The sequence below is a fragment of the Dendrobates tinctorius genome, unplaced genomic scaffold (genome assembly GCF_039654945.1).
Source record: "Dendrobates tinctorius isolate UK_male_01 unplaced genomic scaffold, ASM3965494v1 ptg000086l, whole genome shotgun sequence".
In the NCBI taxonomy this organism is placed as follows: domain Eukaryota; kingdom Metazoa; phylum Chordata; class Amphibia; order Anura; family Dendrobatidae; genus Dendrobates; species Dendrobates tinctorius.
Window position 1 is genome coordinate 54,685,176 of NW_027361754.1, and position 12,895 is coordinate 54,698,070.

At 44.5% G+C, this 12,895-nt stretch overlaps 1 protein-coding gene across 2 annotated transcripts in view; it reads right to left on the reverse strand.

Moving 5' to 3' along the window:
- The window catches only part of GABRD (gamma-aminobutyric acid type A receptor subunit delta), a 75,629-nt gene that overhangs the window by 42,039 nt on the left and 20,695 nt on the right, over window positions 1-12,895 (reverse strand). For both annotated transcript variants that reach the window (XM_073585412.1, XM_073585413.1), the window contains one exon: window positions 2,335-2,447. In XM_073585412.1, coding sequence (XP_073441513.1) covers window positions 2,335-2,447 — 113 coding nt within the window. Of the gene's footprint in view, window positions 1-2,334; window positions 2,448-12,895 lie in introns of those variants that run through there.

Here is a 12,895-nt window from a genome sequence, read left to right on the forward strand (position 1 = left end):
ATATATATATATATATATATATATATATATATATTTCTCAATGACATGCACATATATATACAGTGGGGAAAAAAAGTATTTAGTCAGTCAGCAATAGTGCAAGTTCCACCACTTAAAAAGATGTGAGGCGTCTGTAATTTACATCATAGGTAGACCTCAACTATGGGAGACAAACTGAGAAAAAAAAATCCAGACAATCACATTGTCTGTTTTTTTTTCATTTTATTTGCATATTATGGTGGAAAATAAGTATTTGGTCAGAAACAAGCAATCAAGATTTCTGGCTCTCACAGACCTGTAACTTCTTCTTTAAGAGTCTCCTCTTTCCTCCACTCATTACCTGTAGTAATGGCACCTGTTTAAACTTGTTATCAGTATAAAAAGACCCCTGTGCACACCCTCAAACAGTCTGACTCCAAACTCCACTATGGTGAAGACCAAAGAGCTGTCAAAGGACACCAGAAACAAAATTGTAGCCCTGCACCAGGCTGGGAAGACTGAATCTGCAATAGCCAACCAGCTTGGAGTGAATAAATCAACTGTGGGAGCAATAATTAGAAAATGGAAGACATACAAGACCACTGATAATCTCCCTCGATCTGGTGCTCCACGCAAAATCCCACCCCGTGGGGTCAGATTCATCACAAGAACGGTGAGCAAAAATCCCAGAACCACGCGGGGGGACCTAGTGAATGAACTGCAGAGAGCTGGGACCAATGTAACAAGGCCTACCATAAGTAACACACTACGCCACCATGGACTCAGATCCTGCAGTGCCAGACGTGTCCCACTGCTTAAGCCTGTACATGTCCGGGCCCGTCTGAAGTTTGCTAGAGAGCATTTGGATGATCCAGAGGAGTTTTGGGAGAATGTTCTATGGTCTGATGAAACCAAACTGGAACTGTTTGGTAGAAACACAACTTGTTGTGTTTGGAGGAAAAAGAATACTGAGTTGCATCCATCAAACACCATACCTACTGTAAAGCATGGTGGTGGAAACATCATGCTTTGGGGCTGTTTCTCTGCAAAGGGGCCAGGACGACTGATCCGGGTACATGAAAGAATGAATGGGGCCATGTATCGTGAGATTTTGAGTGCAAACCTCCTTCCATCAGCAAGGGCATTGAAGATGAAACATGGCTGGGTCTTTCAACATGACAATGATCCAAAGCACACCGCCAGGGCAACGAAGGAGTGGCTTCGTAAGAAGCATTTCAAGGTCCTGGAGTGGCCTAGCCAGTCTCCAGATCTCAACCCTATAGAAAACCTTTGGAGGGAGTTGAAAGTCCGTGTTGCCAAGCGAAAAGCCAAAAACATCACTGCTCTAGAGGAGATCTGCATGGAGGAATGGGCCAACATACCAACAACAGTGTGTGGCAACCTTGTGAAGACTTACAGAAAACGTTTGACCTCTGTCATTGCCAACAAAGGATATATCACAAAGTATTGAGATGAAATTTTGTTTCTGACCAAATACTTATTTTCCACCATAATATGCAAATAAAATGAAAAAAAAACAGACAATGTGATTTTCTGGATTTTTTTTCTCAGTTTGTCTCCCATAGTTGAGGTCTACCTATGATGTAAATTACAGACGCCTCTCATCTTTTTAAGTGGTGGAACTTGCACTATTGCTGACTGACTAAATACTTTTTTTCCCCACTGTATGTATTTTATGTGTATGCATCTATTCTTTCGTTTCTTTATTAAACCTGTCAGTGTGATTTTACTGTATCGCGCACTGAATTGCCGTCTTTTCTAAAGGACACCGGGTGCGTATTTCTCACAAGTCACACATCTGGTCTGCGTGTAATGCGTTTTTTTTGCGCACCTATAGATTTGCATTGGCGTATTTCGGCCGGAATACGCTGACAATCGCAGCATGCTGCGATTGGCACAGACCATAGAATACGCGCGAGTATACGGGTTATGGGAGCTATCCCATAGAGAATCATTGGTCCGTGTGCAATGCATGGTTTTACGCCTCTCACTCGTCCATATGTCTCTCTAGTGTGACCCCGGCCTAATAGTGTGGCCGTAGCCTTACACTGGTATGCCAGGCATGTCACTCTCCACAAGGAGAAATATTACCCCTTAGATCCCAATAAAGATGCCAAAAACTTATCAAATACTGATGCATCCTGATTCATTATATGTCCATATTACTAATGCATATTATGGACAAACCAATTACGATAATTTGAAAGAGGTTAAAACACCTAATTAATTAACAAAAATTGATCTACTGCATATCTGACTGCTCTGCTGTATAGGTCATGGCTATAACCATTGTCTCTTTATACAAAATATCAGTTAGCAAAATTGTAATTTTACCTCCAATTCCGGGTCTGAATTTCATTGTATATCCTTTCATGAACCCTTCCAAACTTGGCATCCAGGCTATATCAAGATTAGATCCGATGTAATCTCCGATGTCTTCTGAACCGCTGTTGAGGCAAACAGAGCATATTGCACAGTAAAAATTATTATTCATATTATACAGTAAGTTACAGTAAAAAGATGAGCTATCCACTCTTTACTCTAATTTTGCTATAGGACCAGTAAAGGACTAAGATTTTTTGTGACCACTAAAGGCAATAATTCTGTGGGCCACCATCCATATATACATCACGTGTTCATGTCTACTTATCTTTGATGATATTATCATTTGTGTGTTCTCTACATTCCAAGCCCATAACTTTTAATCATTTCCATCGACATAGCCTAAGTGACAACATGACCACTATTACAGCACCAAGAAGAGTTAGCAATACCCCCAGTCCAGTATAGTGCTTCCGAAAGGCAAATCTGCCATGCACTGCCAAATTTTTTAACCCATTAGTTCTGCAAAAACAAGCACTCCAGGAAGCAAACGAGAGTGAAACAGAACATACCTTACAAATCATCCAAGATGTGATCTGCTTTTTACTACACATTCTTTGAGCACCAAACTACAGCTTTAGGGCAGTCTCACATGTCCAGATAATTCCGGTACCGGAAAAAATGGTACCGGAGCTATCCGTGTGTCCATGTGGATACGTGGTACATCAGTGTGGCACATGTGGTACATCAGTGTGGCTCCATCTCCCCTGAGGAAGCCACATTAGGGGTGGTGACACGCGTCGGGTGGTATTCCCCCTCCTTCTGTTAGATCTTGCAGGCAGCAGGTTTTATCTTCATACCAATGCAGGGCCTTTTTCTCATGGGTTTACACATTTTCTAGGCAGATTGTGCATATGCATGCTTTCTATTGTGGAGATCATTTAGTCTCCTTTCTATTTTGCCACGGTGACCCATGTGTTTGTTATATTTTTTCTGCTTATATGTGATCAGGTATATTTGCAGACTCATTGAGAGGTATTTCCCTTTATGGACCCTTTTCCCTACTTTGTGAATCTTGCTTAGGGCTACTCATTCTCAACAAGGAGGACATATGCTTCTATGGCTAGTTACAATGAGGATACATATTTTTGTGGTCACCCATAATTATGTCCTTTTGTTTGACATGTAAATGGTTCATTCTACGCACTGCCAGTTATGTTTTACCTTGATTTATTGTCATGTTTAATATAGGGTCCATTCAGGTTTTACCCGTTCTGGGGACATTTCATTTTTTTGGACTCACTTTGGGAACTGCAAACCATATATAGCATTTTATTGTGTAAACCATTGTCTACACATGAGGGTTTGTGTATTTATAGCCATGTGTCAATTAGGTCCGCTTGATTTCCATTTTTCATGAACATGCAAATTGTCTGACGTACTGCTATTTATGTGCGGCTTTGTCACACTGTTATACCTAATTATATAGATTTTACCTTATGTATCCATGTATACCTTTTGCATGTTTTTGCCCAGCCTATTGGAGGGGGTAAACATTGGGTTTTCTTAGAAACCCCTTTCTTTGGAGTGTCATTTATGGCTAATCTGTCTTGGCCTTTTTAATTGTTTTTAAGGTCACTTTTTCCTCTTGTCATTTGTGTGTTTTTCTTTTGTATGCTGCTAATAAAAATGTATCATTTTTTCATATAGTTATGTGAAATCGCGTCCAGTTTTGCACACGTCTTTTTTCTCTATCTTTATGCACAGTGTGGCACATGTGTGGCAACCGTGTGCCACACATGTGTGGCATCAGGACCACACGAACAGCCACCGGGGAAGAAGCACTACAAAAAGCACTGTTCCCCGGCAGCTGATGCTGAATGCGGCTGTCATTCTTCTCTCCTGCTCTGCCGGCAACAGCACGAGCAGTAGAGAATGTGTAAGATTCTCAGTCTTTTTTACATGTTTCTTGAAATTCAGTTTTTTTCTGTCGGCCATTTTGCTTTCTGTCCTGCTGCAGCTATCTTGCCCTCAGTTAATATGGAGTTTCGAGCCTTCATGTTCTCGCCCTGATTCTCTCCCTCTTGCCTCTTAAGCAGCCTCAGCTGAGCAATCAGTGCTTCAGAATCAAGTCTGCAGTCAGCCTGTGACCTGGCTCCTGGAAATCTTGGACTTGGTACTCCGGCCATCTCCTGCTTGGGAACTCTTGAACACAAGTGGACTCTGGAAACCTGCTGTTGGATAAATCCACGTTTGCAAGGGAACTAAGGTAACAGGGAAGAGATCCTGAACCTGTTGTAGAAAGTTACTGCTGAGCTAAAGTTACTCTGGCCTGCTGTGTCTTCTGCCTCTGTACCTGCAAACTGTGTGAACCCTTGTTTACCTACTTGTATGAAGTAATACAAGTCCTTCCTAATCAAACCTGTGTCTCATGTGTTTTCCTCGCACCCTAGCACAAGACGCTATATGAACTGTACACCATACATCACAAGATTCTGAAGCCAGCGTTAGTGTCTGCTGGGTCTGGGAAGGCCGTGTCTGCCGTGACCGTGGAGGTCGGATATCCATCTATACCTTCTGTGATGATAGTGGTTGTGACTTCTCACAATCATTCCAGGTGAGTGCATTCCTTCTTTTTACTCTGGAGTGTTACCACAGGTAAACACTATTGTGTGCTTTTTTTTTCCTTCCAGTACTTCTGCCTTAAAGGATCTGGAAGATGGAGGCTCGCATAAAGGAGTTGTGTGGAGTGACTGATAAAGTCCTTGCAGATAAACAAACTTTAAAAACCCGCTTTACAAGTCTACAGGACCTTACTAATCATAATTTGCAAGTTTTTGGACAAACTACTCAGGAGTTACGAGCCAGGATTGAGGCTCTAGAGGAACGAGTCCAGGCTCCAGCCATAACCCCGAGTTCTGGGATCCTCAAGTTATCCCCTTTTCGTTTTGGCGGTGAACGTGGGAAATTCAGGGGATTTATTAAACAATGCAACCTATTTTTCTCTGCACATGCTTCACAATTTCCCACTGAATGATCCAAATTACTTACTATAATCATGCTGCTTACCAACAAGGCTCTGATGTGGGCAAACCCTCTGATTGAGACTGAGGATGAATGTTTAAATCATCTTGATGCTTTCATTTCAGCCATGGGGCAGGTGTTTGATGACCCCAATCGAGGTGCAACAGTTGAAGCAGCCATGTTAACTTTGCACCAAGGTAAGCGCTCAGTAGCCGAATATGTCTTGGATTTCAGGAGGTGGGCTCTCGATACCACTTGGGACAGTTCCACCAAGAAATCTATTTTTCGGAAAGGGTTGTCTCCTCTGAATAAGGATGAACTTGCTCGTGCCGACCCTCGCAGTGCGTTAGATGACTTCATTAACTATTGCATCCGTATTGATGCTCGTCTTACTGAACGCAGACAGGAGAGATGGTTCAAAAATAATCGCACTAACCTTTTCCTACCTCCTCCCCAGCTAAGAAACCTCTGAGTAGGATTACACGGGAACCAAAACCTGAACCCATGCAGGTGGACTCTGTACAGAGACGGGTTAGTGATGCATGCAAAGAACATCGCTTAAAGGAAAATCTATGTTTCTACTGCGGTAAGTCAGGGCACTTCATTATAAACTGCCCAAGCCATTCTCGTAATACTACTGCGGCAGTCATTCACTGTGAGTGTTGCGAGGAGGTCTGTCATGTCCGAGCCTCAGGCTCCAGAGAGATCTGCAGCCATAGACATTGATTTCTCGGACTTAAACTCCGTTATTTCTGAGGCCTATGACTGTGTAAATGCTGCAATTTTTCATGTTTCCTCAGCAGTGTCTCAGCTGAGTTGTAAGAAGAACAATTCTCATTGCTTCCTTTCCATCAAGCTCTGGGTTGACTCGGTCTGGGTGTCTAGCTCCGCTATGATCGACTCAGGGGCAAGCGGCAATTTTATGGATATCTCCTTTGCTCTGAAACATGGGATACGTTCAGTGAAGAAGACTACCCCAGTACAGATGGAGACTGTGGATGGCTCCCTGCTGACCTCTGGACCAGTGGATCAGGAAACAGGGCCTTTAAAAGTCTTTATGGGTAAAGATCATCAGGAGAAACTGTCCTTTATGCTTATCTCTTCTCCCCACTTTCCCATTATTCTAGGGCTGCCATGGCTGCAGGCTCAGAACCCTACGATTAACTGGGAGACCAAGGAACTGCACTTTCCGGAGAAACAGATGAGTCTGGAAGTTTAAGCATGCTCTGTTCCTAAAGGAACCATGTCAGTCCCTGCACTACCAGCTGTATACCAGGACTATGTGGATGTGTGTGACAAGAAGAACGCTGACCAGCTTCACCCACACCGTCCATATGATTGTCCAATTGAATTATTGCCTGGAGCAGAGATACCTTTAGGTAAGATCTACCCCCTGGCGGGGCCTGAGCTAAAGGCTTTAAAGCAGGGGTCCCCAACCGCCGGTCCGCAGCCCAGCACCGGGCCGCTGCAGTGCCCTTGCCGGTCCGCGGACACAAGGGGAGCCAGGGGCGGTCAGTGGCGTAGCGGGGGCTGGGGCGGCGTGCAGCAGTTCTTGGCAGCGTGTGTAGCGGCGGCCAGGGAGCGATCCAAGCAGCTCCGCTGCCTGCAAGAGGGAATAGCAAGGAGCGGAGCTGCAAGGACCCGTCCAGCTTCCTGCCCGCCGCCCGCGCTTCCTGTCTCTGACAGACACAGAGAGGAGCGCGGCCGCTGCTGTGTCAGAGCGAGGAAGCGCGGGCGATGCTGCGGACAGGTGAGAGGAGAGAGGTGGTGTGTGTGTATATATAATGTGTGTGTGTGTTTGTCAGTGTTTGTGTAGCCTGGCCCTGAAGGAGATGGGGACATGAGGAGAAGACCGTGATGGGGAGAGAAGGCCATGAGGTGAGTGATGGAGAGACGGCAGTGATGGGGTGAAGGCAATGATGGAGAGATAGCAGTGATGGGGTGAAGGCAATGATGGAGAGACAGCAGTGATGGGGTGAAGGCAATGATAGGGAGACGGCAGTGATGGGGTGAAGGCAATGATGGGGAGACGGCAGTGATGGGGTGAAGGCAATGATGGGGAGAAGGGAGTGATGGGGTGAAGGCAATGATGGGAGAAGGGAGTGATGGGGTGAAGGCAATGATGGGGAGAGACGGCAGTGATGGGGTGAAGGCAATGATGGGGAGAAGGGAGTGATGGGGTGAAGGCAATGATGGGGAGAAGGGGGTGATGGAGCACTCATTCAAAACCTATGGTGAGTTGAGTCACATTATAAATGTTATTTAATTATAAGTATGCACTGCTACACTACAACCGTGTCCATAGCCCCGCCCCCTTATGACCAAAGCGCCACACCTCCATCCCCGCCCTCCCGGGCCATGGAAGAATGGTCTTGCTTGAAACCGGTCCCTGGTGCAAAAAAGGTTGGGGACCACTGCTTTAAAGGACTATATAGACGAAAATCTAGCCAAGGGCTTCATACGCCACTCTTCATCTCCTCCAGGTGCACCCATCTTCTTTGTGAAGAAGATAGATGGATCTCTTAGAACCTGCATAGATTATCGGGAACTCAGTAAGGTTACTATTAGAAACTGTTATCCATTGCCTTTGATCCCTGAATTATTGGAGAGAGTGCGGCATGCTAAGATTTTCTCTAAACTGGATCTCCGTGGGGCCTATAACTTGGTCCGTATTAGACCTGGGGATGAATGGAAAACTGCATTCAGGTCACGCTACGGACACTTTGAATATTAACAACAGAAATCCCATAAATATAAGATGGTATGGAGACAAGGGACAACCCTGACACTTTGTATATCTAGTCATGCCTTTTAACATAGTAACATAGTTATTAAGGTTGAATCGAGACATTAAGTCCATCTAGTTCAACCCATATCCTATCCTAACTTGCTCTAACATGTTGATCCAGAGGAAGGCAAAAAAAAACCATGTGGCAAACAGTAAGCTTCACATTGGGGAAAAAAATTCCTTCCCGACTCCACATACGGCAATCAGACTAGCTCCCTGGATCAACACAATATTAAGGAAACTAGTGTATATACCCTGTAATATTATACTTTTCAAGAAAGGCATCCAGTCCCTTCTTAAATTTTAGTAGGGAATCACTCATTACAACATCATATGGCAGAGAGTTCCATAGTCTCACTGCTCTTACAGTAAAGAATCTGCTTAACCCTTCTTTCCTCCAGACGTAGAGGATGCCCCCTTGTCCCCGTCACTGGTCTAAGAGTAAAAAGATCATTAGAAAGGTCTTGGTATTGTCCCCGAATATATTTATACATTGTAATAAGATCACCCCTAAGCCTTCGATTCTCCAAACTAAATAACCCCAAGTGTAATAACCTGTCTTGGTATTGCAGACCCCCTAGTTCCCTAATAACCTTGGTCGCTCTTCTCTGCACCCGCTCCAGTTCAGCTATGTCTTTCTTATACACCAGAGACCAGAACTGTACACAGTATTCTAAGTGTGGTCGCACTAGTGACTTATATAGAGGTAAAATTATGTTCTCCTCATGAGCATTTATGCCTCTTTTAATGCATCCCATTATTTTATTTGCCTTTGCAGCAGCTGCCTGACACTGGCCGCTAAATGTGAGTTTGTCGTCCACCCATACACCCAGGTCTTTTTCAGTGACTGTTTTGCCATATGTTTTACAATTAAGCACATAATTATACATCTTGTTCGTTCTACCCAAGTGCATGACCTTACATTTATCCCCATTAAAGCTCATTTGCCATTTATCAGCCCAAGCTTCTAGTTTACATAAATCCTCCTGTAATATAAAATTGTCCTCCTCTGTATTGATTACCCTGCAGAGTTTAGTGTCATCTGCAAATATTGAAATTCTACTCTCTATGCCCCCTACAAGGTCATTAATAAATATGTTAAAAAGAAGCGGGCCCAAAACTGACCCCTGTGGTACCCCACTGCTAACCGTGACCCAGTCTGAGTGTGCTCCATTAATAACCACCATTTGTTTCCTATCCCTGAGCCAGCTCTTAACCCACCTACACATATTTTCCCCTATCCCCATTGTTCTCATTTTATGTATCAACCTTTTGTGTGGCACCGTATCAAAAGCTTTTGAAAAGTCCATGTACACCACGTCCACTGCATTCCCTTGGTCCAGTCCGGAACTTACCTCTTCATAAAAGCTTATCAGATTAGTCTGACAGGAACGGTCCCTTGTAAACCCATGTTGATATTGGGTCATAAGGTTATTCTTCTCCAGATACTCCAGTATAGTATCTCTTAGAAAACCCTCCAGGATTTTACCCACAGTTGAGGTTAAACTTACTGGCCTATAATTTCCAAGTTCAGTTTTTGTCCCCTTTTTGAATATTGGCACCACATTTGCTATACGCCAGTCCTGTGGTACAGACCCTGTTATTATGGAATCTTTAAAGATTAAAAATAATGGTCTATCTATGACTGTGCTTAATTCCTGCAGTACTCGGGGGTGTATCCCATCCGGGCCCGGGGATTTGTCAATTTTAGTGATTTCTAGACGCCGCCGTACTTCCCGCTGGGTTAAGCAGGTGACATTTAATGGAGAATTTTTATCCCTGATCATGTTATCCGTCATGGGATTTTCTTGTGTAAATACTGATTGAAAAAAAGTCATTTAGCATATTGGCTTTTTCCTCATCCTCATCCACCATTTCACCCAGACTATTTTTAAGGGGGCCAACACTATCATTTTTTAGTTTCTTACTATTTATGTAGTTAAAGAATATTTTGGGATTATTTTTACTTTCTCTGGCAATGAGTCTCTCTGTCTCAATCTTTGCTGTCTTGATTTGCTTTTTACAGAATTTATTTAATTTTCTGTATTTATTTAATGCCTCATCACTACCTACTTGCTTTAATTCTTTAAATGCTTTTTTTTTTATCTCTTATTGCACCCCTTACAGCTCTATTTAGCCATAGTGGTTTCCTCCTATTTCTAGCATGTTTATTCCCATATGGTATATATTGTGCACAGGTCCTATTCAGGATGCTAATAAACGTCTCCCATTTTCTTTGTGTATTTTTGTGTCTCAGGATATCGTCCCAGTTAATTGCACCAAGATCAGCTCTTATCCGTTGGAAATTTGCCTTCCTGAAGTTTAGTGTCCTTGTAACCCCTCTACTACACATCTTATTAAAGGATACATGAAAACTTATTAATTTGTGATCATTATTACTCAAGTGACCCCCAACCCTTATATTTGATATGCGGTCTGGCCTGTTGGTTAATATCAGGTCCAACAGTGCCCCCCCTCTTGTTGGGTCCTGAACCAGTTGTGAAAGGTAATTGTCTCTCATAGTAGTCAAAAACCTATTACCTTTGCTGGAACTGCAGGTTTCGGTTCCCCAATGTATTTCAGGGTAGTTGAAGTCCCCCATAATAATGACTTCTTGAGTCGCTGCTTCATCTATTTGCTTTATGAGGATATTCTCTGTTGCTTCCATTATTTTTGGAGACTTATAACAAACCCCTATCAGTAATTTATTATTTTTCCCCCCTCCCCTTATCTCTACCCACAGGGACTCTACATTTTCATTAGATTCATATATATTATCACGAAGGATGGGTTTTAAGGATGATTTTACATATAAACACACGCCTCCCCCTCGCTTATTTGTTCGGTCATTTCTGAACAGACTATAGCCCTGTAAATTAACCACCCAGTCATGGCTCTCGTCCAGCCATGTCTCAGATATCCCCACCATGTCATAATTATGTTCCAACAACATTAACTCCAATTCCTCCATTTTGTTGGCGAGGCTTCTGGCATTAGTATACATGCACTTTATGTATCTCTCTGTACCTCTATTCTTTCTTAAATTATTAACTGTTCTAACCCCACCCCCATGCCACCCCCACCCCCAATGTCATTATTTGTGCCCAGGTCTCTATCTGCACTGTCTTCCCCTCCTATAAAAGGAATACCCTCCCCCCGTCCCTAGTTTAAACACTCCTCCAACCTTCTAGCCATTTTCTCCCCCAGCACAGCTGCACCCTCCCCATTGAGGTGCAGCCTGTCCCTAGCGTAGAACCTGTAGCCAACTGAGAAGTCGGCCCAGTTCTGCAGGAACCCAAACCCCTCCTTCCTACACCAATTCCTGAGCCACTTATTAACCTCCCTAATCTCCCGTTGCCTCTCTGGCGTGGCACGTGGTACAGGAAGTATTTCCGAAAATACCACCTTGGAAGTCCTCGCTTTAAGCTTGCAGCCTAATTCCCTGAAATCATCTTTAAGGACCTTCCACCTACCTCTAACTTTGTCATTTGTGCCAATGTGCACCATGACCGCTGGATCCTCACCAGCCCCTCCCAGTAATCTGTCAACCCGATCAGCGATGTGTCGGACTCGAGCACCAGGTAGGCAGCACACCGTTCGACGATCCCTGTCTTTGTGACAGATTGCCCTATCTGTTCCCCTAATAATTGAGTCTCCCTCTACCAGAACCTGTCTGACCTGCCCTGCTCTGCTATTTCCCCCCTTACTGGAGCAGACACTCCTCCGGCTTTCAGAGGACATGCCTTGCTGCAGCAGTGCTACTCCTGCACTAACACTCCCCTCATCTGCCAACTTAGCAAACTTATTGGGGTGTGCCAGATCAGGACTAGCCTCCTGTCATGCGGGGCTTGGGTCAACTAAGACTGAAATACCCAGGGCCCCTGTGGTGTCCCTTTAACTAGGGGAAACCCTGTCTGACCCTCAACCCAGGGTTTTTGCTAATGGTGCAAATGCCTGAGCCTCCAACCTTTCCTTATCTCCTGCTCAGCCCTAAGCTTAACCCTCCACCCTCCACCCAGTGAGGAGACAAACCAGCAAAGCCCCAAACAGTAATGACAGACAGGGAGAACTTAAACTGCACCGCGCTGCATACACACAGGACTATACAGTAATGTGAACAGGGCACAACAAAACACAAATATGGGAAGGCGAAAAGGTAACAACGGATCATACGCCACCAGATAGGAATCTCTCTCTCTCCAACACCTCCACTCCAGACCGGAACCACTTGGTATGAAACACAAGCTATAATCGGCGACGCCCATAGGCCAGCACGACTATTTAAAGACCGTGGGCGTGACCAAACATCCAACCTGATCTCCAGCTAGATTAACCCCTGAGAGAATCAAGCCGGCGCCACTGAGGCTATAGTGGACGGAGGTGGAACTACTACTGCCTGCCGGACGCTGTGGTGTGAATAGCGTCCGATATGACACCTCCCTGGTGCTCTTCCCTCTACCCCGCCTTCTAACTGTCACCCAGCTAGCTGCTTCACTGTCCTGCAGCTCCAACCTAGCATCCCCCCCTCATCTATCCCATTGAGCGTCTGCTCAGTGAGCAGAAGACTCCTTTCCATATTGTCTATGGATCTCAGTGTTGCCAGCTGCACATTTAGATCCAGTATCTGGGCTTCCAAATGCACAACGTGCTCACATCTCACACAGCAGTATGCACCCTCGACCGGCTGTTCAAGGATTTCATACATGCGGCAAGACGTGCACTGGATGGCATTGGCAATAGTGGAGCACATCCTAATGGGGA